This window comes from Athene cunicularia (assembly GCF_003259725.1).
Source record: "Athene cunicularia isolate RWA chromosome 6 unlocalized genomic scaffold, athCun1 chr6_part1, whole genome shotgun sequence".
Classification (NCBI taxonomy): Eukaryota; Metazoa; Chordata; class Aves; order Strigiformes; family Strigidae; genus Athene; species Athene cunicularia.
Genome location: NW_020799105.1, coordinates 16342899 through 16369391, shown reverse-complemented (window position 1 = coordinate 16369391; position 26493 = coordinate 16342899). Strand labels below are relative to the sequence as shown.

The following is a 26493-nucleotide window of genomic DNA, read 5'->3' as shown; positions in this document are numbered from 1 at the left end:
TAAGATACACTAAGCCCGCACGAAGTTAAAATACAAGGCACAAGAAACTTTGAATACAACTCTGAAGTTAAGCAAAACAATGTTTGTTTTCATTTTCTACACAAGGTGCTTGATCCAGTTCCCTCAGGAGGATTGCTACTACCAAAGGTCTACCTTCTTTGTTTATAATGTCAGGAGGACAACCTAGTCTCACTTCTTTCTAGATACTTCCCCCCAAAAATGGAGCAGAGGCCAGCACAGCCTCATTTCAAGGATTTCATCCCCCCAGTCACTACACAGCCAGACACCGTGTCAGGGAGTCATTCCAGCCAGACTGTAATAGCTTGCTCTATAGGGAAAAAAACACCCACACTTTATTTATCTGAATGCAAGAATAAACCCTATTGCATAGATTAGTTCAAGCACTCCTGCCCAAGCCAAACCCAGGCCAAATTACAGCCAGGATCACAGAAGAGTTTAAAGGTGGGGAGTGGGGAAGGGAATAGAGAATGGACTGTTCATTGACAGCATCTCCTTGCTGGAAAAGGCTTTTCTTCAGCAAGTTCCACTCTACACCTCAGCATACGACATGGAGAGGATGTTATCATTATACAACCAAGCTGATACTAGAACTTGATATTATGGACATCAAAAAGTATGGCATGCCACAGCCTCTTAACTATTCTGTAAAATTTACCTGGCAGGGATGAGGTTAGTGATTTCTCAGAATACACGAGACACACTGAATGTGCCCTCAAAGACCTGATTTGGATTTCCTGTTGCTTAGATAACAGGAATGCCACTTTTGCATCAAAATCACAAATGCAGTGAGTACAGTTGGGGACTCAGACATGGAAAATTGTAAGTGGCATAAAATCAGCCACTAATCCTTCGCTGATATCAGAAATTTAATGCTGAACACCTTGAAAGTGCATTGGATAAGACAATGAGACTCTTTTTCTGTTCAAATGACAAGTAGATGAAAGCATTGACACATGATCCACCATAGTGATCTTTACATACTAATCAAACTCATCAAAAAGACAATTTCCACATTTACTAATAACCAGATTTCAGGCTACAGAGGCATGCACCCTGATTTCCTTTGTTTGAAATATGGTATGAGAAGGGGAATGGAGATTTTCAAAGGGTCCAAACCTTCCACAAAGGAAGGAAGGACCTCTAAAGGTCTTGCTCCAAAAGGATACATTTAACTACATCAGAACAGGTTTACCACTACTGTTTCTGCAGTGTACGTGATTTCAGGTTTGATCGCAGAATAGATACAGATCAGTTCTTAGACCAAACACCCTCACTTCAACACGGTTCAAAGCTGTCCGAAACATCAGTCTTTGGTTTGGACCCTTATAGCTGTGTTTGGTGCACACCCAAAACGAAGTTTCCATGTTCATTTTCCTCAAAAAGCAATCCTATTCAGAGTCACATGCAGCAAGTGAGGAAAATTGGAGGATTCGCTTCAAAATCATAGTACTGCCAAATCATACACCACCACTGTACATGAAGCCCCAGGTAGAGAAAAGTTCTCAGCTAAGACATTTTTTTAAAACATACAAATGGTTTGCAAACTACATCCTATATTATAAGAGAAGGGAACTCAGCAGATGACCTTAGCAACAGAGTACTTTTTAGGTACAAATCAAAAGTAAAAACTTTTAAAGTTTGTCGCAGAAAGAAAAGCAGAAAAAGAAAAGTGAAAACGGGGAGGGAGAGGAACAAAATTTCCTTATACTCATTCTGAAATTCATGCATTTTAAACCAAGATCTCTACAGGGCATAAGTGCTGAGCCACCGATCTGCATTGCTGAATGCTGGATATGTAGCTCATGAATGGAAAAAGGGGACCTTAATAACACGTTTGAAACTGACTCCAAGTATGGGTCAGAAGAAAGATGCAGCCCAGGTGTCTTCAACTGAAATAAAGATCTAACAGGAGGACAACATGACAGAAGGTGAGAAAAAGACAAAAGGAGCACTAAGGGATTAAAAAGGCTGGGAAAGCAATTCAGGTTAGCAACCCCTAACTTAATCCTGACCTTTCTATAACTTTTTACCTTGATTTAGTTGACTGAACTAACTTTGTGGGAAGCTTACACAACTGAACCACAGAGTGATTTCTCCTGAAGACTGAGCAGAAAGAAGAGGAACTCACATGGTCACTTAGGGGTATTAATAACATTGAATTATAAAACAAAACAAAAATGCAGTCATTAAAAATCATTTTTTTAACTACAAAAAAACTTTCTACAACTATAGTTAAGACCCCCATTTTAGCATTATTACTCCCAATCACATTAATCCTGGATAAATACTTCTCAGTCTTTTCTTAAGGATGCTAGAAATTATAACAAATGAAAACCTGTAGTTTCAAAGACAGCTGCTAATGGAACAATCCATAATATTGAAACTAACATATTTCTTGAACAAATAAAACAAAAATAATCATAAGGAACACATCAACATAACAATTCAGTTCTCTGCATAGATTTATTTAGGTATGCTCACAGTGCCAAAGAGCTGTACCCATGGGTGAGAAATCCTTTTGTGCTACACACTCTACAAATAGGAATCCCTGTGTCAAAATATTTGCAGTTACACATCCCAGAATACCAACCATCATTATGGAAAGTTACTTTTAAAATTCTGAAGTAAGAGAATTTGCTTTGATATTAATGCCATTATTCTCTTAAATCAAATATCAAATACCACTTTTTCCTGGCTGGTGATACACCCCATCAGAGGTTACAGTTTGATTTAATAGTGTCTCAAAGTCTTCTACTCATGAATCAGTGGAAATGAAGGTGCTATCTTCATAATGCAGGAGCATTTTCTATCTAAGGTCCAAGCCAAGACTCACCAAACACAATACAAGACTTGTCTTTGACCTGCCATAATTCACATTTGAGTCTTTAGCAAACAGGTACAAAGTCTGCAATCACAATTCAGTGAGTCTACCCAAAAGTCTACCTAACATGCTTCCATGATGATGAGGAAGATAAGTTGGCAAACACTACTCTTATTCTTTCTAGTTTTAATTTCTCTGAAAATAAAAAAGCAAACTAAGGACATGCTGGAAAGTTGTGGGTATTCAGAAATTAAGCACAAATGCCACTCAGTGGGAAATATGCAGAGCCCACACACACACTCCTCAATTTCTTTTTACACCAGGCACCAAATATTTAGTCAGCAAAAACCTTTTTTTCATTAAACACATCTGTGCTGGCTTTAGCTGGGACAGAGTTAATTTTCTTCATAGTAGCTGGTATGGTGCTATGTTTTGGATTTGTGCTGAAAAGAGTGTTGATAATACAGAGATGTTTTCGTTATTGCTGAGCAGTGCTTACACAGTGTCAAGGCCTTTAATGCTTCTCACACATGAAGCTGGGAGGGGACTCAGCTGGGACAGCTGACCCAACTGACCAAAGGGATATCCCCGACCATATGACATCATGCTCAGCATATACAGCTGGGGGAAGGAGGAAGAGAGGAACTGCGGAGTGATGACATTTGTCTTCCCAAGTCACCATTATGCGTGATGGAGCCCGCCTTTCCTGGAGATGACAGAACACCTGCCTGCCGATGGGAAGCAGTAAATTAATTCCTTGTTTTGCTTTGCTTGTGTGCGTAGCTTCTGTTTTATGTATTAAACTGTCTTTATCTCAATCCACGAGTTTCCTCGCTTTACTCTTCTGATTCTTTCCTCCACCCCACCGCGGGGGGAGTGAGCGAGCAGCTGTGCGGGGCTTAGTTGCTGGCTGGGGTTAAACCATGACACCATCAGAAATGGTTAAATGTTATTATAGCAGGAAAAGTTACTCTGTTCCACTGCTGATACCAGAAGCCACCTGCTATATTCCTTTTTAATATCTGTTCTTGATACTTCTACCCTAATTTTCACTGATCAGCTCTTTTAGGAGTGAAACCTCTGCAGTATTTATTAAATATTGGAAAAGGCTTATTTTTCTTAGCATTGGCACCCTAAAGGCAGTTTATAAAAAGCAAATGAAAAGTAAGGGAGGTGCCAAATTTGATCCACTTATAATAAATGTATACAAGCATTAAATTGTCAACATACAACTTACAGATCTAACCTTTGCAGGGATTTCCTCCCCAACTGAGTAAGAACAGCAAGTTTAAACAGACTTTTGGCCAAGAACCACTTTTTGTTGTGGTTTCTACAGCAGCTTTAAGGGAAGCTGACTGTACTTGAGACTGACTACTAAATGAATACAGAATACAAATAAAAACTTACCAAACAAAAGAACAGAGATATTCACACTTTTCCATATGCTTCACATAGTAAAGAACATTACAAGTAGTGCGGGGGGGAGGACCATTCTAATACACTTCCAGCTGCATTTTTTTGCTTTATATTCCTTCCTCACTAAGTCTTAAGCCAGAAACAAGACGACATCTCCACTGTTGTAAAAGTCCATCTCCGTTTACCTGTGCTAGCCAGTTTTAAAGAACCATAAAGTTTCTTCTGTGTTTACTACTGGTATGTTAAAAAGAACCAGCTTAGAGCACAAAACAGGATGGTTTTATCAGAGAGAAAACAGGCTAGCATTGTGTGGTTTAGTTATTAAATAGCATGTTAAAATATTGCAACTTGTAAATATTAATGACATTTGATATTTTTCAGGGCAAATGGAAGTCTACCTACACATGGAAATAGCACTCTATCCAACATTGAAGACATCACATAAATATCTACTTTGTTCTTGGGTTAGAGGCGGGTGGGGTGTCAGCAAAAATGTACAATTTTGGTTAAATTCAACTGTAACTTGTAAGAAAAAAGAGGGAATAAACTGACTGAATTATTTTCCTTAAGAATGCCTGACACTATCAAATTCATACTAACATGTTAGCTCTTCACAAGGACTTTTTAATCCATTATACTACTTTTCTTGAGAGAAAAGCCAAAACTGAAATTTAACTGAAATGTGTTTCTATTGCACTAAATTTCAGTATTCCACTTTTGGAAATCTGAGATTAGTAAAATAATATGTAAAACATGATACCTGACAACTTCCATTTTTTGTAAAACACACAAAAGTTAACACATAAAAGCAGCTATGGAAACCATCAGAAAGAAAGAGAGAATACAACCATCACTGTTTCTTCACTTCGCTTATTAACAAATCTAAAATACATCTACTGGAACTTTTAACTGGCACAGAATAATTTTTACTATGCCAATAACATTACCATAAATTTATAGCCTGTCTCCTGCTATTCTATGGCAAAGGTTTTCAGCAAAAACCAAGGGAACTAAAGTATTATTTGTACTAGCAGAATATAATGAATGCTACTATTTGTAATGTTTGACAGCTGTTTGACAATCAGAAATACAATATATTCAAGTTACGCAGTGATTTTTTTACTCTAATATTTGCCTATGATGCAACCAGAATTTCAACAAGCGTTTAATATGTAATGAGCATATAAAAATTTCCCCTTGAATTCTGATTGAGAAAATATCAAGATGAAGCACAAACCTCTTGAAGTTGGGTAGAAATAGCTACTTTTAACAGCAGTGCTTATATTTCGATTTTCGTTTCATGAAAGCAGATCTCAGCAAGCAGGCAAAAAAAAAAAAGCCATTAACCACTCATTTGCCAAACTAATTTTTGGCATGGGACAGTTAAACAGTCACCAATAAAAAGTTCACCATTTACCAGAAGGCAACTTCACCATAAAGGAAAGCTATTTTTGACCATGGCAATTAGTCTCCTCATGTTTCAAGCACTAAATTCTATTTTCACATTAATTTTTAAAACTATGTGGCTTTAACTTAAAATAAACTGTACATCAAAAGAATGGAAAATAAACAGCCAGGAACACAATTTGACGAATTGGATTTATTTAGTTTATTTAGCTAAACAGGGTCCATTGGATCTCTTTAATAGGCTGACAGTTGCACTGGGCTGGTTAATAAAACATTCAACACAGTATCTTCAGCCAATATAGAAATGCAAATCCCACCAGAAATATTTTATTCATGAAACAGTAATTTCAGTTACTACCAAAGCAAAAAGAAAAAAAAAGAAACAGGGAAAAAAAAGAAGGGGGGTAAAAAGAAAAGAAAAAAAGGACTTGCTTTGCAAACAAACAGTGCCATCTAGTGTCATTCCCCCAATAAACAAATCAAAAAACCTGAAAAGGGCTGTAATTAATCCTTCCAGTGTCAAACTGGTAGCTTCTCCCTATTTTTTTGCTTTATCAGTAGCATATGTCTCTCCCTATTCTGCAGACAAACACAAATTAGCCTCGCTCTAGCTGGAAAAAAAAAAAAAAAAGAGTAATAACACATTAAAGAACTTGAGAGTTCTAGTCTGAAAAGCAAGCATGTTAAATGACGGGGTTTTTTGCTCAGCATGTCTGCTGTTTTTTTCTTGAAATCTTTATGTTTCTAACTCATGACAGAAATCAAATCAAACTTTTACTTATATGAGTGCAGGTGAGCAATACAATGAAGGGAGTGTCTGATACGCTCTGTTCTGATTATTTGTCATCGCACCCCACAGCTATGTTCCAACTGCAGAACCCTTATTACTATTGCTATCAAAAGCAGGACAATGACAGCTTGCTTCTTTTTGCATGACAGGTAGGGGAGTATCACTTGACTAGAATAAGAAATCAGCAAGAAAGTGAGAAAGTCTTTCTCCTTCTGTCCTCCCCAAAAACAGCACTCACTTTCTGTGTATGAAGTCACTTTACTCACCACCTGGCTAGAAGTAATTTTGAGTGGACATAGCTTCTTCCACTATATGCTAGGAAGAAGAACAAACAGATTTAATTCTATCACTTTGAGAAGTAGAAGTTCTAACATAAGAACAAATTGCATGGTAAATAGAGAAATGATAGTTCTCTACCTGGAAAAGACTGGTGAGGGCTGGCATCCAGATGTGTCTAAAGACAGCCAGGTGAGAAAGCATGTTTAGTGAAAAAGGCAGAGCTGATGTTGTGCTGAATTTCTATTGCATGCCTTAAAACATATTTTACAGAAGGATTTCATTCTGCCATAGACCACTTTTCAGCTTCATTTAATACAGAAACATTTTGTGTGTGAAGGAAGAAAGAGGCATGAATGCTTCCAGTGCACTGTATGAGTCAATATGCCTTTCATTCATAGCCCCCAGCCAGACAAGCATTATCAGACTCACCAAATCACTTCCTGAAAGCACCTTTATTTGTAATCACTCAGCCAAGTCTAGTGCTCCACAAACTGCTTTTTCTTAAAATCATGTACATCATCTCCACCGTAACAGTCACTGACTTGCTGAAGGACTGACAAACAGCATGCCACAAAACTCAACAGTCTTATCCTACATGTTAACAGATAACCAACATCTCTGGAGAGACACACACAGAATTTCCTACAAGTATCAAGGTGAAGTTGGTTGAGAGAAAAATCTAGTTAAGGAATTCATTTTATCAACATTAAAAATTTGCTGCTTGGTTGCCCTTACCCAGCATATTATCGCTTCACACATTGTGTTATGAGATGCATCTTATTGGCCAAACATGGGAGGATTTGTTGTAAGCAATACCTACAGAACTATAAACCCCAGGAGGTAAGGTGTGCCTTGTTGGTCTGGCCTCTCAGGGATCTCAATTAAGAGAATTATAATCCCTTAGGTTAATTACAAATTAAGCATGTTAACTTCTATCTTCCACACTTTCCTCTAGTGAAAAGCATGCCATCACTAGTAAATTCCATAGTGAAATTAATTTCCTTCCTTCTCCATACTTTCACAAAAAAATATAAAAACAATTAAGATGTAAATAAATTAGGGCAAGTTTACTAGAGGATCTAAGTTATACCACCTCTTTAAGCAAAAACTCTGTTACTCTGTTTAGGCTTTGAATGTTAAAAAAAAAAAAAAAAAAAACCTTCTTTTCTGTACCACTTTTTCCCAATTTAAAATAGCAGTATTATAAATAAAGTAATTGCAAAATGTCAAATGCTTCCAACTTCTTCCACCAGAAACCCATGAAGGTGGGGACACGAGTGAAAACAAACTGAAGTCAATGTGGAATTTGTCTCTATGGAAAAGAAGGTGGCCTAATGTTCAGCATCAGCCAAGCAAACAAATATCATAGCAAAAGTTATTAGAAAAGGAACAGAGAAAAAAACCAGTACCTCTGTTCAGAGCAATTTGAGTACAGCGTAGAAGACTGATTACTTATATCTATAAAAATGGCACAGTGAAAGAACTATTGCTCACAAAACGCCTTCCCAAAATTAGATTGTCAAAGTATATAGTCAGATATTTCAAATTCTTTCTTTTGAACCTGAACCAGTTCAATCTTGTGTGCACTAAAACAAATCCCCCACAGCCCTCTTCAGAAGAGCTGTACTACTCACATAGCAAAAACTAATCTGATTTCAGAAGTTTCAAATTTGTCAACAAGACAGGTTTCACTACAGGAACGCATGCCTGCCCGTGCAGGGTGCATGTGCATACATGACGTGTACACACGGCAGGTTCCCTGTTTTTAATAACGTTGTTGGGATACAACTATGAAGACAGACACATCTGTCCCACACACAATTTATGATATTGTAGCTATAAAGCATTAATGCTTTCCTTTATAAATCAAAATAATCCAACAGTGACAGCTGAGTCTCTAAAGTTTTTGCTCAAACTGCAAAGTTAGGGAAGACTCAGGCCATAAAGACACAGGCCACTAACTTGCCATTTGACACATGTCACTCATTATGCTTGTAACTACAAGAATATCTGTCTGAGTAGGTGACTGCACCTGAAAAATGGGCAGCAGTATTTGCAAAAAGCACCCATTAGATAACTGACACAGCTATAGCTGTTGTTCAGGTGAGTTTTTGGACTCAGGTGGTACTTCAGAGTCACACAAAAGAGCTAACTTTATCAAATGAAATTCCACTGCTTATCTCCTTAAATGCTTTTAAAGCTTCACAGCAGTTGCCATTTTAACAATGATCTTAAACAGAACCTGTATGAGGTATGAAATGTGAATATATATCTTCACTATTTACTGAACTGAAGCTATTGTTAAATGCCAAAAACGTTTAAATGTTTAGTCAAGTTTTGTACAATGCATCTGTCAATATATCTATGACTGCTCCCCTTTTTTTTTTTTTTTTTCTTTTAAGTTGAAGGTCAGAATAACCAAAGTAAGTACCAATTCCGAATCTTTAAAGGGAATTAGTATTGTCTCTTGGATTGCTAACAAATGCTACCTGTAAAATTTGCTTCTGTGCTGCAATAACACAATAGGAACAGTTCCTGTGCCACCTCCTTTATTTGATGGTTATTTTCCTTGTTGAACATACCCATCCCACTTTCAGCACTGACTGTGTAGTACTCATTTTTGTAATAGGAATATTATTGTGTAATATGGTCTTACTTTTTTTTATAATTCCCCATCTATTTGAATGCCTTATACTTCAGATGCAAGCTTTTCAAGAAAATGCCTGCCTTTTCTTTTTTTCTTTTTTATGGTGCCCTGACGTTGAGGCAGTACTTGGAACCCTTGGGGTAAATATAAAAGCTAGCAGATAACCACACATTTGCTAAATTTATATAGTTACAGTTTCACATGAACTGGGATAGATTCAGGTCAAAGTATGTTTATAGTATTTTGAAAGCCTTTTACCACTGCATATACCCACTTTTTAAAATTAAGGGCTCTTTTCATGTAATAATTAAGAAAAAAATGCTTTATTTGAAAAAATACAGTCCATGTACTTAACAGACTGCAATAAAATATAAGGCTTTTGTTGCATTCAGAACTTACTTCATGCAGGCAGTCACCACAGACATTTTACATCTGAAATAGTGGAAAACAATATATTTACAAGCTTAAATCACATAACGGTGCATTGGTAGGTGCAGGGAAAAGACCCGCTCATAGGAAGATTGTTTTAAATTTCAGGAACTCCTTAGCAGGTGATCCCAAGACCTTTATCAACCCAGAAAGCAGAAGTACGTGGTCTGCAACTCCACTTCGGACCACCAGATAGAGCCATTACCCCAGTCTCTGCAACCCAGAAAGCCTAGTCCGGGCAGAAGCCCCAGAGCCACCACAGCTTTGGGACTACAGCTTTCATGACTTAATGGATGAGAAACCTCGCTATAAAAGGGCGGTACTGGTATATACTATTGAAAATAAGATAATAAAACCAAGGTTTAAAACTGCAACTTAAGAAAGACAGCATAAGGTTTAACAAAGTTTTATTCTGTTTTGATACGTTTATCACACACAGCAAGCAACCCTGAAACTTAGCTGAGGTGCACACAGCCTTTTTGCAATGAAGTAGCACTTTATGCTTGCCCTATTCTTATATTTCTCCCCAGGCATCTGTTCCTCATGGAATACTGCACAGCACTGAGGCAAGCATCAGAAACCACTGCTACCTTAAGTTGAGATGCAATGCTTGCTTTGTTTAATTTTCCTCTCCAAGAGAGAGGGACAAGATGGGGCAAGGTGGCTTTTTCTCCTCAGCTATGATTTAATGCAATTAGTGGGTTACCAACTACCCGTGTGCAATACAGTGCATGGGGTAAATGTCATTGCCTCCACACACACCTTCAGACTGCAGAGGACTGATATTGAGGCATGACTTGAGATAACAAGGAATAGCCATGAGGGGAAATAAATCTCCTATTTGCAACTCGTTCATATATGATTACAAATTTAGAGATGAACAAGCCACGTTCAGAGTAACTTTTCAAAGCACAGCTCAACTGAACTTAAATCCTTATTTTTTAGAATATACTTCTGGCTTAGTAAAGTGCATAGAAATATATACCACTATATATTCATTAAGATGCCACACCATGTAGTAAATAAAGTGATACTCACTACTTTGTCATCATTACACCTACTGTCCAAGATGTCACCAATTAGATATTACCTATCACAAATAAACCTTAATATTGTCCATCCCGCAAGTAAAGACTGGACAGTCCATGTACCTCATGTTTCCTTTTCCTAACTTTTAAATACGTTGCTGTGCTGCTGTTTTCCATAACTGCTTGGATGACAGCAAAATTTTAAGATGCTATAAGGCATAAAAATAACCACAAGATCAAAACTCATTGTTTCATTATGATGAATATAAAACAACGAGTGCCCATTCTGCATTCACTTCATGTTTGAAATATAGAACTTAATGAAAAAGACTGTATACTGAGGTATATAATTTTTGCAATTCATTTCACAGACATGGTTTCTTTAAAATGAAACACACATTTCAAGGTGATTGAGAAATGTCCTCTGCACAGTGCTACTTCACACAGGAAAATGCCAAGCCAAACACATTCTTATGAAGAACAACAATTTATTCTTATGAACAACATTCCTATGAACAACAATTCATTCTTACGAAAAACAACACTTAACTTCACAAGCTCACATCTGCGTGCCTTTTGGAAGAGCCAAGAATTTGATCAGCAAACCTGGAAGCTGATAGTATCATTTCCAGTTAAGAATTTCCCTTAATCTAAAGAAGTGAATTAATTTTAAAAGTACTTAGATCTACTTTCCCTAAAGGTCTTCTAAAGCTCTTACATAAACTCTACATGCTTTGCTTACAGTCAAACAGGTCAGAATATTTTCCACTTCTACCTTCAATAGCCATGCAGCTTATAGAGTCAAAATAACATTTCCTTTCCTTCCTCTTCCCTCTTTGAACTCAGAATTGAATTATTTTGTTATATAGTTTCCAACAAGTTGCTATTTGACTGGAGAATAATCCCAAAAGATTCTCAAACTCTCGCATACAAACTTAGAAAAAGAAACTGGAATTATGTAAGGAACTTAGTTGTAACAACACTATTTTTTATATAACTGAGATTTTTCCAAGCATAGCCATTGTTTTCTTTCAGTACTTTGCTCCATCCTTCGCTCTACTTTCTTTCATTGATCTTCTGATGAATGCCATCCTTGGGTTTGGGCTGTTGTTTTTTTCCCATTATTATGATCTGTTCCTTCCTCTTTCTCATATTGTTCTTGCTCCTTTGCTCTGAGCACAAACTTATGTTCTTTCAATCATGTAACTCCCCATGCTATGACGCATTTCTTCCACATGCTCATTTCTCCTTTTCCATAGTGTTCAGTTGTGAACTCTTCTATTCCCTATTGCCTGGGAATATGGAAGTACCAATCCCCCCATCTGCCTAAACTGAGAATCAGATCAGCCACAAATATATGCTAACAGTAAATTCTCCCACATCTGAGAATATTAACAGCGTTCACTACTGGTCCAGAAATTGCTCTCTTGGAATCCACTGTTTAGCCAGCAGGGCCATATGCACTTCCTACAGGGGAACAGCGTGAGATTGTCTCAAAATTTTGATGCAAGTCTTTTATCCTAATATTCCTCAAACTTTAAAAAACTGCAACCATCTTCTAATTAATACATTTTTGTGTGACTCCTCAACTTGGCAGAAGGACAGAGGAGTGACTGTCAGCTGGATTTCCTGGCTGCAGGTATAAACATTGACTCCCTTCCCCTGAAGGAATAAACTGCTGCCAGCAACCTGAGAAAATTCACTGTTCTCCAGTGAATGGAAAATACTGCCACTAGTTATTTATTTCTCTCTACCCTGGAGGAACTGAGCTGCTGCCAATTAACACAGCATTTTCTTACACTTTGCAATCCCTTTGAACTTTTCAGGATTTTAGAGGAAACAGTTTTGTCTCTATGTAAATCTATTCAATGCAAATCCTAGTCACAAAAAAGGACTGATAACTGTAGCAGAAGCCCCTAGACAAGGGAATCTTGTTAGTTTGCATCTGTAACTTGAAAAATGTAGTATTTATAAGCGATTTGTACAAAAGTCAAGAAGAATCTAAGTGCAATGGAAAAGAAATCACAGAGATTAAGAAATGAAGTACACGTGAGATAAACTACATTCAAAAACCCCATGGATTGGAGAATATATTGCTTTTCATTTTATTTCCCACATTACTACAAGCTGTCTTAAAAGAACTATTATTTTCTACTCACAGTATACTTACATTATAATTTAAGTATTAATTCTGATGTTCCACCAGTCATTCCTTGATAAATATGATTAAAAGCTGCCTATTTTGCCTACAGCATTAACACTCAAAATGTTTAATGGCACAGAAACAATCCAGATCCAGGGTAAAGGGAAAGAAGGCTAGTAACTTGGATACTGGAATGAGACCGAGACAAAAACAAAAGCTTCTCCTCCCCAGTTTGGTTTTTATCTGCACACAAATACCGCCAGATAGATGCAGAACTCATCTCTTGCAATAGTCAAAAATACCATCTCAGCTGCCCAAATAACTGCATCATGTATTTTAAAAATTCTCATAGATGCCTCCTTTATGTAATATGTTAAAAACTCACAAAATCAGCTTCAAGTTTTCCCATTTCTTGTTTGTAGCTTCTCATCCTACTGCTGTACATTCCTCGGCTTTGAGGTGGGATCTCTCGAACTTCAAGTTCCATCTGCTCAAGCTAGCAAGTAAAAATAAAAAAGAGACATGTCAATCAAACGGGTAATTAAAGCAAGGATGAATTTATCTAAATTGTTTACAAATACTGAGAAACATTCCTTCTTTACCAAGAAAAATGTTGACTATTCTGCAATATACAAACAAATTACCAAAATCTTCACACAGCCTTAAGTCAACAAGCAAGTGACAAAGTTAATATTAATGCTTAGAAGGAATGATTCTAGTCAAACATTTCTGAATTTCAATTCCAAATGTGATGAATACATTTTATTACAGGAAAATAGTAAAACTGAGGTTAAATAACTTCCTGCAAATGAGCATAGTTCAGAAAAAAATTTATCTCCTTCCAGATGCGTGGTTTTGAAAACCCTTGGCTGAAAAAGGTATTTTATTTATTTTTATACACATACAAAAGTGTGTGTGTATATATACATATATATACATATACATGTGTCTGCGCATACATGTTTAAAGTTTTATTTACCACCAGGCTCTTTTTAATAAAATAATTCTTGGTCATTTAAATACTGCTTACTCATCAGTATTACAAAGCCTGAACTGACTGCCTAACTCTACATCCCCGATCTGTGTGTAGTTATATTTAATAGCTTAATTTCAGGGTTTAATGACAATACTATTCAAGAACTTGTATACAGTTGAATGCATTAAAACATCAGAGCTAGAACATATCTCTCAAAAGCTTTTTCTATTTATTCTTGCCATGTAGAATACTAAGGGGCCTGAAATGCAAGAATATGGCACAGAGGTACAGAAAATCAAAAATAATTATAAACCAGGGCTAAGCTGCCTGCTAATTACCTGCCCATTGGATCATGGAGCCTGCTCTACATGGTGCTGTCTCTTCAGGAATTCTGTTCTGCACAGCTGAAGGTTCCCTTACCTGCCTTTTAAAATCTTTCCAACTTAGTTAAAAAAGATAAAAGAATACCTCTCCTTGGTTGCTGTAAGCACCTGAAACAATATATACTCACCTCCTACTGATCTCAGTTGAGCAATATGGCATTGGAACATAAATGCCTTTCAATTAGGGTCCCAAGCTACTAGTTACAGGTCTTCATAAGGGACAGATACAGTTTACTGCTATGTAATCGCTTGCTTACACTTTGAAATTTCATTGTCATATCGTAAGAAAAGCATGTGAATTTAATCAGTGGAATTACCAGATACTCAAAAGTCATCCCGCCTGATCTATTCTGATTATACAAAATGATATTCAATAATAAACTGTAAAGCAGATTTTAATTAAATAGTCAGTAATGAACTGAAACATGCAAATTGCTTTCTAATTCTAACCAGTTCTTTGGCTCAGGCTTAACTTTCCAAAGGGGTATTATAAATTAAATCGATAGCGGAATTAATGGCTTATTTCTTATCAATTTCATCTCAATATATTTGATCTCAAATGTTCTATAAACACAGAAAACATTCTTCTTATATTTATATAATTATATGTGCAAGGTCAGGATATTTTAATGAAGTCTCAATTCTTATCTATTATATAAAAACGAAACCATCTCACAGTGAATACAGAATTTGCAGAAAGGATCAGACCACAGTCCTATAAATCCAAAAATGCTCATTCTAAGCAGTCAGTATCACAGAGTGTAAGGTCCAAGGAGCAATGATGAAGCATGCATATTTAAGCTGACCAACATTTAACAGGTTGGGTTTTTTTCATCATGAGATTAAACTGGTACACTTTGTGGCTGGACTGATAAATTTCCATGCAAAGTCATGCAGTAGATAGTGGTCCAAGCAGGTGTGAACCTAAATGCAACCTAATTTCATGCATCTTCACTTTCAAGCCTCATGTTATTGGTCATATAATCATATATTTCATACACAAGAAAGAACAGAGCTAAATTCCACTTAAAGATAAAAATAACCTGGCATTTGAATCTCAAAACTTCTGTAGAAGCTCGAGTCTTCTTTAGAAAACCTACAAGCTCAAACTTCTGTTATTGCTTGTGTTCGAACATGCCACCATTGTGACGAAGCTGAGCATTTTGGTCCAGATTCATAAGCCAGTCCCCATCCTTAAGGCTTCTGATGGTTTTAACCTAAAAGATTTGCTCCTAACAGACGGTTCACTCCCAGCACCGAATACAGCATAAAGCAGAACACCACTGGTATTTCCATTCAGAAATACAACAAAGTAAGGCAGTGCTGCTGATGTTGTCCACTGAGACCCCAAAAGAAGTCTCCCTTCCTGCAGGAACTTTTCCACATGAAATCGCTCTGGATAATTGCTATCATTTTATGAAATTTGTAAGCTTCACTATTTTATTCTGATTCTAAAGTCCTGGAACTAAGATAGAGATCTATACTAAAAACCACAACTGTCTAAATAAGAATAGCCTGGCCTTTGCAACACTAAATTTAATGCGCATTATTAAAAAGCCAAGTGTCAAGACAAGAATAATTTAGCATTTGCAGCACAACAATTTTGTGGTGCGTCCCTCATAAAACATAAAGGCAAATAGCACACAGGCATCTTTTTCTTCTTAAAAGAAAAATTTTAATCAAAAATGTTAATTCCAGCTCTTCTAGCACATGCTAGATTTTATACTCAAAGAATTTCCCTAAGGTTATCACAACATTCACCTTGCTTAAAAACCTGGTAAAAACATTCAGATATTCCACACTGGGTGCAGAAGGACAGGATTTCTCTCCAGAGATCTCTTACTCAACAGCTCTGGCTTGAAAAGACAGCTGGGAGTCTGAAAGTTTTGGTGTCAGTTTTGCATATAGACAAATCAATTACACCAGTGATTTTACTCAAACAGAACAGACTGTTTAAAAACAATCAATGGTTAGTCAATGTAAATAAATTATCTCTACAATAATATTTATAATACATGACAGTGTTATTTCCTAGCCAAGTAGGAAATAAAAACAAAATCAGCTAAACCCAGCTTTGACTAGTCAAGACAATGAAGCAAAACAATGTACGAAAACTATCAATAGCAAGGAATTAAGTTTATTTTTATTTTCTACTGTAGTTTTAGTTTAAAAGAGGATCTTTTTAATCAGTTCTGTTACTAGTAGGTTTGTTCAAATTGATTTTTAAACCCAAGCCTTGACATTAATCACAAACATGTTAGGTAATTGCTTTAAGCCAATAATTGAATTAAGCACCTGTCTAGCAGCATTAGCAATAAGATCTAAAACAAAAGCGTGAAAGAAAAGCCAGTACATTAAATGAAGATCATCATTGGGATAGAAGTACAGATACAGGATTTACTTTTTAATCTTATAATAAATACAAATTTAGATTATCTTTTTCTGACATAAGGAGAGAAGTAATAAGCTATTAACTCAAATTTCTGCTCCTTCCAATCTTACTTTGAGTAGAAAACCAAACTTGAATGATTCTTCTTCAGACCACCCATGCTACAGTTTCCATCTACTGCTTTTTTCTATGTCAAATTGTAGTGAAAAGAAGATGAAAAACATTTCTATTTTTTTACTTTTTTTCAGCTGTTTGAATATGGAAGTGCTCAAAAGGCCTTAATATATCTTCAGAACATCCTCATGAGATTGGACAGTAATTTTACCATGTCTCTCACTGAGAATACTAAATCAGAGAGGTGAGGCACCTTGCCGTCCTCACAGGGTAAACCTGCAGGGAGTCATCCCAAAATCCGGCTCTCCCGAATGTTATCCCAATGCTCCAGTCTACAAGATCAATTCATTTCTTAAACTAGAAGCACAGGGTATGGCAACAAACATTCTAGAGACCTTTTTCTTCCCATGCCACTTAAAAAAGTGAATTTCAATATTACTGTTTAGTTAGAAACCAAACCATTGATTCAAGTTGCTCAATCATAAGAACTTTCAGCAAGAACTAATTTCCTTTACCTATCCTAAGGGTCAGATTCTATCTCTGACACTAGATAGACCAAACGCATTCACAAGCAATAACCAAGAGCATCTTCAGGCAAGGAAATGTCAGCCATGTGGGAAAAAGTCAATCTCAACTGTCACTAACACCTTTGCTCAGTTACTCCATATCTACAAAACTTTACTTTTATATTCCGTCCAGATGGAGGACATGGCAGGCTGTAATGAGAACAAAATAAATATTAAAAAGTCACAGTTGCTTAACACATATTGCTTTCTTCTACCAGTGTGGACCACTAACTAATGCTTGGTTAACATATATACTCTTCTCAGATCAGTAACCCACACTACCATTATCTCCTTGACCTCGAACAACCAAGTATCTTTATACCTCACTTGTTAAAAGAGAAGAAAATATCTACTGCTCTACAGGACAATGAGACAGATTAAATCAAATAGACACATGGGTCTACAAGACAAAAAACCCAAAAAACAAAAGGAAAAAAAACCCAAATAAATGCTCCAAGTGGGTAAATATTTAATTAATTCCCTGAAGTAAGAGACATAATCCACAACTCAAAGCAGCCTGTAACAGTTTACAGCAATAATGCAAACATTAAATCACTTAACACAAGATTAAAAATGGATACACTCCTCTTGGGTATTTCATATTCTCAAATAAGAACTATTTCAAAAATATTATTACATTTTCTAATTTAGTTATTGTTAAGTATTTTTAGGACATCATCTGTGATAAATGTTACCCCTAATGATCCTATTATTTTCCCTGGGAATTTGCAGTTTACATGAAAAGCCAAAACGTACCAGTTCCCTTGCTTCTTCGAGCTGTTTCTCAACATTTGCAACCATCTGCTTCTTCTCATCTGAAACAGAATTATGAAAATACCAATAAAAATGTGCTCTTGCCATGAAAGAAAAATATACCATTTCTAAAGCTTATACATGTATCAGTTAAAACTGTCTCAAGGGATTTATTCTGTGTGACATCATCAAGCACTGTGATACCCATGCTAGTAATAAAAAAAATAAATAAATAAAGGGAGTCTGGAGAATTCTGGAAGTCTTCTGCTTTGTTATCCAGCATTTTTTAGTTAGGAAAGCAAGGAAAGTAGTTACAGCTGCTCCAGGTGTAGGAGTTATGCCTCAGCAGGTGCTTGCTGGGTATGTACAAATGCATTGAGAAGGCACATATGCCAAACAGAAACATAAAAAACTGGTTTAAGAACAAAGGCTTATTTTATTTATTTGCAAAATATGAGATGCATAAAATCAAGCATCACACTTATAATGAATCCAGGCACTGAAGAAAAATGAGGTTTCTATTTCCCTGCTCCTATGCTGGGTCTAGAACAATTTCTTTTACTTCAACAAAACCAGAATTAAATGCCACGGGAACTACAAGAAAACCACTGTCTTCTAGTAGCAGTTAAAATGTAAATTAGTAATTAAAGATGAAATTTTTTAAAAATTAAAATCAGTTATAAGCTATATGTAGCAATCATCATCTGCCAGGTTCCCCAACAAGTCTATATCCCAGCTATAGAGAGCACGTCTGACTTTCGACCTGTCTGACTTTTGACCACCCATTCTCAGAGATGGCAGAGAATCCAGTATGAACTGAGGTTCAGTGTCATATCTGCCTAATATTCCAGTTCCTTGACCACTTGCTTTGTTGCAGCATGAAAGGCAACTTTCTGAGAAATATTCAGTCACTGCATAATAAAAAATCCTTACACTGCTCAATTACTGTGTGAAATTCAGGGGCTTCAATAAACCATTTGCACTGCCTTTCACATCGCCTTGTGCTCCTCTCATGGCCACATCTTCCATCTTTCAGACTATAAATCCATTCATTGTCTCAGTGAAGTTAATAACAAAACTCTGAACATACAACCCTTCATACCACTGTTCGTTTGAAACCAAGAGCATCATGAGACATCTATGCTGGTGGTTTGCCTGATGAAACAGATAATAAGTGAATTGCACAAAATTATCTCCAGTCAGTGCTCCTCAGAGATCATGATGGAGAAGTCTCGTTGGTACAAGGGACTTCATTGTCTATCTTCAGACTTCATAGTTTTCTTTTTTAGCCTGAATTCCTTTGCTGCTCTTCCACACCACCTCTTTGTAACCTAGAATTGACACATTAAAGACCAAAAGGGACTACCTGATGATCTCCTTTGATTCTCTGCATGCCACAAGCCACTTGAATTTCAAGAGGGACCTACTTTATTAAATGTATATGATTTATTATATCGCTTCTCACAGGCTGAAATGCTTTATTTTTAAACAAACTTAGTGTCATAAGCATCCCCATCAGGGGATGCTGAAGTAGCAACCAAAACCAGAATTTCTGCCACATAAAGTAAAAGATGCCCTTAAACCAACCTTCCTTAAAAGCAACAGAACTACTTCTGAAAGAACTATATTGCTACAGGTTTTGGTACAGTTTTAAGCATGCCCATCTTAAGCACATCATGTTTCAGCTGAGTCCTCCCACTACCATTCCACAGTATTTTCTCATTTACCTAAGATAATCTACACTCTCATTTAAGGACATGTAAACATCATGATATGTCCTTCAGTTATATACACTGGAGCTCTGCCTGCAGAAAGACTCAGGTTCAGGATCATCTTTGCACCTTTAAGATAATGCAGAGATCTTTGCAAACCAGCTGCCTTCTGAGGATACACCATCCCGCACATGGCAGATTCACAAGAACAAATCATAGTCATTGAGTCATCAGCCAAGAAGCTGCTACAGTATTGTGGGTAGTTCATTTATCGTCCAAAAATAAAGACTATAGTCTGAGGTCCTTCCCTAGGGGAAAATTCCCTTCAGAGAAGCCCAAGTTCTCAAGCATGTGTTATAGCCAACTGGAGAGGCAGCAAAGACTCCTTCTCAGATTGGGCTGGATAAGCAAGTGGTCCAGTGTTGGTGAGGTTCATGTAAAGTTGAGACTCTCTCAGGCTCTGACTCTGCTATATCCTATATGAACAAATGAAGGTGTTCCTGTGTGGCAGCAGTAAGAACTGAAAACACCATGTCTGGCAAAACACAGCTAGAATAAAATCTTAAAGAAATCTGAAGCCCTCTAGAGTAAAGGGAACTGCAGTGACACAAGTGCGAAGGAAGCACTTGAATCTCCCCACAAATGAAGTTAAAGCTCACCTCTAAGTCCTCCCAAACAAGAGTTTCCCTTAATCTTGAAAGGGGCCCAGAATTTCATCAAGTAATCCTCTCTACAAAGCTGAAGCCATGAGAAAAACAGCACTTCTCTTGCAAATCTGGAATTCACACTGCCACACCAAGTGGATTCTACTACAGCAGGTGTAGAAAATGCTTATTTCTGTGCAGCATTTTCAGTTCTCTGCTAGCAGTGTCTTTCTTTTCATTCCCTACCAGGTTCTCATAGTGGCACCCAAGCCAGAAAATGTAATGGTTAGTGATTTATCTTGTAACGTAACTAAACCTAAAAGAAAAGAGAATTCACCACTTGTTTGACCACACATTTCAGTTCTCCTACCCAGCATCCCAAAACACCTCTGTTGTTTCCTTCATTTGGAAGTGGACAAGATGATGATGGACAAAATGAAAAACAATGTAAGATATAAACACACAGTATCATTTTATTGAAGTTATTTCAAACTATTTATTTAAAACTATATCAGCAGAAAATAAGATTACTATAGCAATTTCAGTATTTCCCTGAATTTTACTGGATTACAATTTCCATACACATTAAGTAACCTGAAATTTAGGGATATAAAGTTGGAAGTTCTGGATATTTTGTGCTGTACAAAGTCTGTGTGTACCTGTGATTACAAGAACTGCCTGGCATTCAGTGACCAGTAAGATCTTACCTACCCACTGAGACACTAAGCTACAGACCTTTGACAGGGAAACATTAGTGCACAAGGAGGTCTGGCTGAATGAAACTGCTCCCATAAAATTGGAGAGGTATTCAAATGATCTTCAATGGTTTAGTTAATTAAACTTTAACCCAACTCCAGAGTTGCATTTTAACAATGTCTCAGATTTATCAATCATCCAGATGGTGACCAGAGCAACTGCTTGGGAGCGAGGCCTACTAACAACAGGCCTTTTTCCTTCAAATACAGATGGGTGAGCAGGCATATGGCAACATCCTGGCACTGCAGCTTTGGAGCAGTATCTTCACAGATTTCCAGGAAAGCAGCTGAACTTGTTGCAACTCTTCATCTTCTAGGGCCCACAATACCATGTAGTCCTCAGAGCAAGAAAGGGTGACAGGATCCTGGAGGATCCAGGTCAATTTGATAAGGAAAAGCAAGCTCACCAAAGTATAAGTATCACCCACTTGGTTTCACTTTCCTTTATGTATCCACATAAAATCCTGGTGGGAGTATGCTGCCTGGAGACACTTGCCTGCAGACTGCCACTACCTCTAGGCCTGTTGTTGATAATCAGCAACAGAAGCATGAAATGCTATAACACCAGCAATCAGGAACCACTTGCTGAAATGGTTCTCAAACCATTTAGTTCCAGTTTTACTGCCACAGTTAAGCTAAGGAAACAACTTATTTCACAGTCAGAATCCCCATTGAAAGAAGGGCACAATATCCACAGAATGACTTGCTCAGAGAGTGCAGGTGAGGTCAGAGGGAGTCACTCAGAGTAAGAGATGCTTGCCACTAATCTAGTAGACCAGGACAAACAAGTTATTAACCAATTAAAGATCCTCATATTACTAACTGTATTACTCCACCATGTCTTCGCAGTTTTCAATCTGCCTACTTGATCATTTCCTTAAATACACTTCCATCATATGAAATGAAAAGGGCTTTTTATAAAATTTTTTCTTAATTCAGAATTGATAATATCCATTAAAGAAAATAAAAAATAATGCTCCATCAAATATATCTAAATTTAAAATACAATTTGTGTAGCTTGTATAATTCAACTGGACAAATTGACAAAATATGGATAAAGACTGTAAACAAAAGTGGTTTTTTTCATCCAGGTAAGGACTGAAAACAAAGAAATCCATTCTGTGTTTGTCCACAAGGTTGTATCACTTTCATAAAAAAACCAAGCTTTTACTATATTTTCCTCATTTTTTTCAGCCTTGCCCTTGCGTTAGTCACTCTTTTGTCTCCCAAAATACAGCAGTTACAGAACGGCAGAAAACTGCCTACAAGTGCAGAAAGATAACACAGCCCTGGTCTGATCTCACAACCAATGAAGAGATTAAAAAAATCTGGACCAAGACAGAGTAGTCTCATTTATTCTTTTTATTAGCACACGCTGAGGAAGAAACTGAGTAACAAAGGGCTTCAGTTCATAGACAGCTTGCAAATTTTGCTACACTGTCTGAGGTAGTTTGCATATTCACCACTGCCAGAAGTTACTGACCAACAGCAGAGACAAACGGAACAATAATTGGTTTCTCTCTTTGGGTTATAAAACTGGTTTCAAGAGGCACAACATAATGAGCAAGACCTGAAATGGTGACTGAAAACTCTAGTACAGGGCTACAACAGAAGATTAAATGGACTTTCTTCAGCTAAATCTCTGAGACTGAAATACACTGCTTTGATCGCCCAGTAGAAAATGGTATTGAGTATAAGAAGAATGACAGCACTCAGGTCTAAAACCATCACAATCCTCAGGCTACTGTGCTGGGAAAAGACTAAGTATCACCATTTGTGCTGATAAAACTCTCTTTCAGATCAAGCAATCAAAATTTATAAAAATTTTTGGTCAAATCACAAGACAGATGTTTCTCTGAAACACTATGAAGCATTAATAAAACACATCAGCCAACAATCTTCATTCTTCAAAGACCTGCAACAGCATCACAGAAAGTATATTTAAAAGCCATTTCTCTATTTAGAACACTTTCTTTAATTCTCCACATGATGTTTGCCTGAACAGAAGACATTTTTTTCCCAAGATGTTCTAGTGTCCCTGCTGCTTATTGTTTCTGTAGTATCACAGTGCTTTTGTTTCATTTCTTGATGAACTATTTTTGACATTAGGATTGTTTGTTGAGCCATCATCCTCCTAGAATACAAGAGAGCATCAAGTCCTGACAACACCGAATACAGGAATGTTGCAAAAAACAATTAACCAGTATTTCTCCAATTCAACTGAATGCGAAGGTTACAGCAGGTCCATCTTGGGCAGCAGAAGGAAATAAACCAGTCACTAGACTTCAGGAGATCTCTGTATTATGCAGAAGTAGCACAAGTCCTTACACCTTTCATCCTGCTTCTTCCAGCGTGGAGGAAGAAGGCCATCAGCAATCTCTCTCAAATCACTGCTGCTGAAAACTGGCACCTCACGTGCATCTCTCCTCACGTCCCCCTCCCACCTCATAATCCTCTTTTTGAGGCTGTCTCAGCCATCTCCACAAGAACTAACTGGAACTTCTGGTGATGAAGAAGCAAAGATCTTGCAAATATTCCTATTAAGAAACAAGGGAAAAATGTGTATTTAAAATATTTCTGATTAAAGTGTTCAGCATAGTCAGAGATTTTTTTTTCCAGGTGGTCAAATGCCTCTATTAACTAAGACTGCAAATTTTTAAGTCATACATTAATTTTTTGCCGATGAAAGACAGAATAGCTCTGAAAACTGAAGCAATGCACTCACTCATAAATGTACAGTGCAAGAAGTAACTAATTCAAACCATGTACGGCCCACCTCAAACCCTACAATGGAAAAGCCACGTCTTAAAAAAAAAAAAAAAAAAAAAAAAAAAAAAAAAAAAAAAAAAATTAATCACTGTCTTATCATGAGCCCATTTAGCCCAGTACCACACTACTGGTACCACTGGGAACACGCATTATTTCTCCTCTGAGAGGAGGAGAAAGGCAAATTATTAAAAAAACCTTCTAATGGTCACATAAAAGAATCATGATTTCAAAGACTGCTGCTTTGAGGATATGTCACTGTTTAAGACATCTCATATTTAAGTTCCAAAGTCTCCCTAAGTGAATAAGGAAACAGATTCAAGGGGAGGATTATGAAAATCCACTACTACTAAGCAGAATATTCTTCCTAGTATTGAACAGACACTGATGACTCACAAAATCTATACAAGTAGGAAATTAAATCTCTACTCTTTTTCCATAAATCAGTGTAGCATTACTGATTTTCAGAAGTGGAACCAGTAGTAGATTTATGTCGCCCTGTTCCTACAAGATGTCCTTAGCTTACTCTGTTTAAAAGCGAACAACCCTTTATGAGGCAGTGGGAAATACCGCCTTGATTAGGTACTTTACATTTGTGAAGAATTCACTGCATCCTCTCAGTAAATTTTTCTGGTGGCCATTTACAGGTTAAATACCATTTCTGAGCAGACTAAATTATACCAGTTCTAAATTTCAATCACAGAACTCTTTGGATCTCTCCCCTCTTCATTAAGTAAGTCTCCATTACAAAATAGAAAAAGCTTTCTACTTCATAAGTACCTGCCGGTTGTGACTGAATTATACCCCCATGTCCTTTTTGTTAAGGTCAACAGCAGAATAGCTTTGTTAAGCCAATGAAAAGGCATAGTTTCCCATCCTTTAATCATGCCTGTGATTGGTCACTGAACCCCAATTTATCAGAAGACTTTTTAACTTGGTAAGATTAGAACTGGACATAACCTTCCAGAATCAGACAGATTTTTATTCAAAATCCTTGTTTATTCATTTTAGATGTATCTTGGACCTCTGAATTAATGTTGCACTGAGATCATATGTTTTAGTTGACTACCTACCTCAAATCCTTTTTAGAGTCACTACTTCATTACCTCATGATTCATTTCCCTAACAGTAGGATGTTATTCTTTGGTACTGGATGCATGTTTTTTTCCATTAGTCATATGGAAAAGTATATAATTAGAGTGTTTTTATTTCCTCCTTATATTTATTTCTCTTATATTTCTTTTCCTCCTTATCTACTCCTATGGTTTAAGAGTCCTAAAGCTTTGGCAAATGTGCACAGGAAGCAGAGGCAGAAATATTTAATGACCAGGAAACAAAAGAGGCATTAAGCTGAGCTACAAATGGGAGAGATGAGAAATCCACTAGTTTCAGCTTCCCTCTGTTTCGTAGTAGGAGCCCTCTATTAGGGCACTGATTCATATGTGCTAGAAGATTCAGCTGGACTGATTAAAGAGATTATAATTTTCAGTTTTCTACCCTAATGCTCTTCTAGTCATTATTGTCTCTACTGCAGGGATATGTCATGAAAGCTGCAGGCTACTGACAAACACATTAAAGTAAATGAACACTGATGTCTTTGAATCTGCTCCTACATGTGGGTCACCAGAGTCAATTATCCAAATCAAATGTTTTAACAGTAGGCAGCAAACATACAGATTCGGATTAAACCATAAACAAATTCTGTCCATGCCACATGAAAAAAGACTTGATTTCCCTTACTGACGTTGTGGCATGATCACCCTAAAGCATTCTGCAATGCTGGTCCAGGGAGCATCCACCCAGCTCTGCGCCCCGCTCTGCTCAGCCCTTCAGCTGCACCGGCAGAACTTTGCGTGGCCCCACAGCAAGTCAGAAGGGAAGGGCTGATCCTTACAGCTGACCAGCAAACAGCGGTCTGTCAGGTTATTCTTAACACGATTCATGAGACAGCCCGCTGCTCGAACAAATCTGCAGCCGGGTCAGGGAGATGAATCCTGACTGCTGTGCGGGGAGCAAGAAAACACATTGGGGTGACGGGACACAGAGACGGACCACGCCACAGATCACACCGACACCTCCCGCCACCACCCCAAGCGCTTGTTGCTGGGATGCCAGAGGCTCCGGGAGCCGGAGAGGCTCTTACAGACGAGCAGGACGGGCCTGCGGAGCGGAGCGAGAGCCGTTGAGGCGAAGCCGCGCAAGGTGGGAGCCCAGCCCGGGGACGAGGCGATCGAAGGCCAGCGCTTACCGGCGTCCACCCCAGAGGGACGTACCCCGGGCCGACAAACATGGCGCTGAAGTAGTTGTAGAGGATCATGACGGTCCAGTTGAGGAGCATGATGAAGTTGACGCTTCCCCCGGCGGTGTCCAGGGGCCAGTACCACCTCGCGGCGTCCGCCATGGCGGTGGCGGAGCACACGGCCACCACGGCCAGGGCCACCAGCGGCCCCCAGT

The 26493-nt window shown here is 37.6% G+C and overlaps 1 protein-coding gene across 1 annotated transcript in view; it reads right to left on the bottom strand.

Annotated features, from left to right (window-relative positions):
• VTI1A (vesicle transport through interaction with t-SNAREs 1A) overlaps positions 1-18288 on the bottom strand; it is a 269666-nt gene extending 251378 nt beyond the window's left edge. The window contains exons 1-2 of the mRNA XM_026851520.1: positions 18166-18288; positions 13367-13477 (exon numbers count right to left, since the gene is read on the bottom strand). Coding sequence (XP_026707321.1) covers positions 13367-13477; positions 18166-18288 — 234 coding nt within the window. The remainder of the gene's footprint in view (positions 1-13366; positions 13478-18165) is intronic.
• Between the last annotated feature and the right edge of the window lie 8205 nt (positions 18289-26493).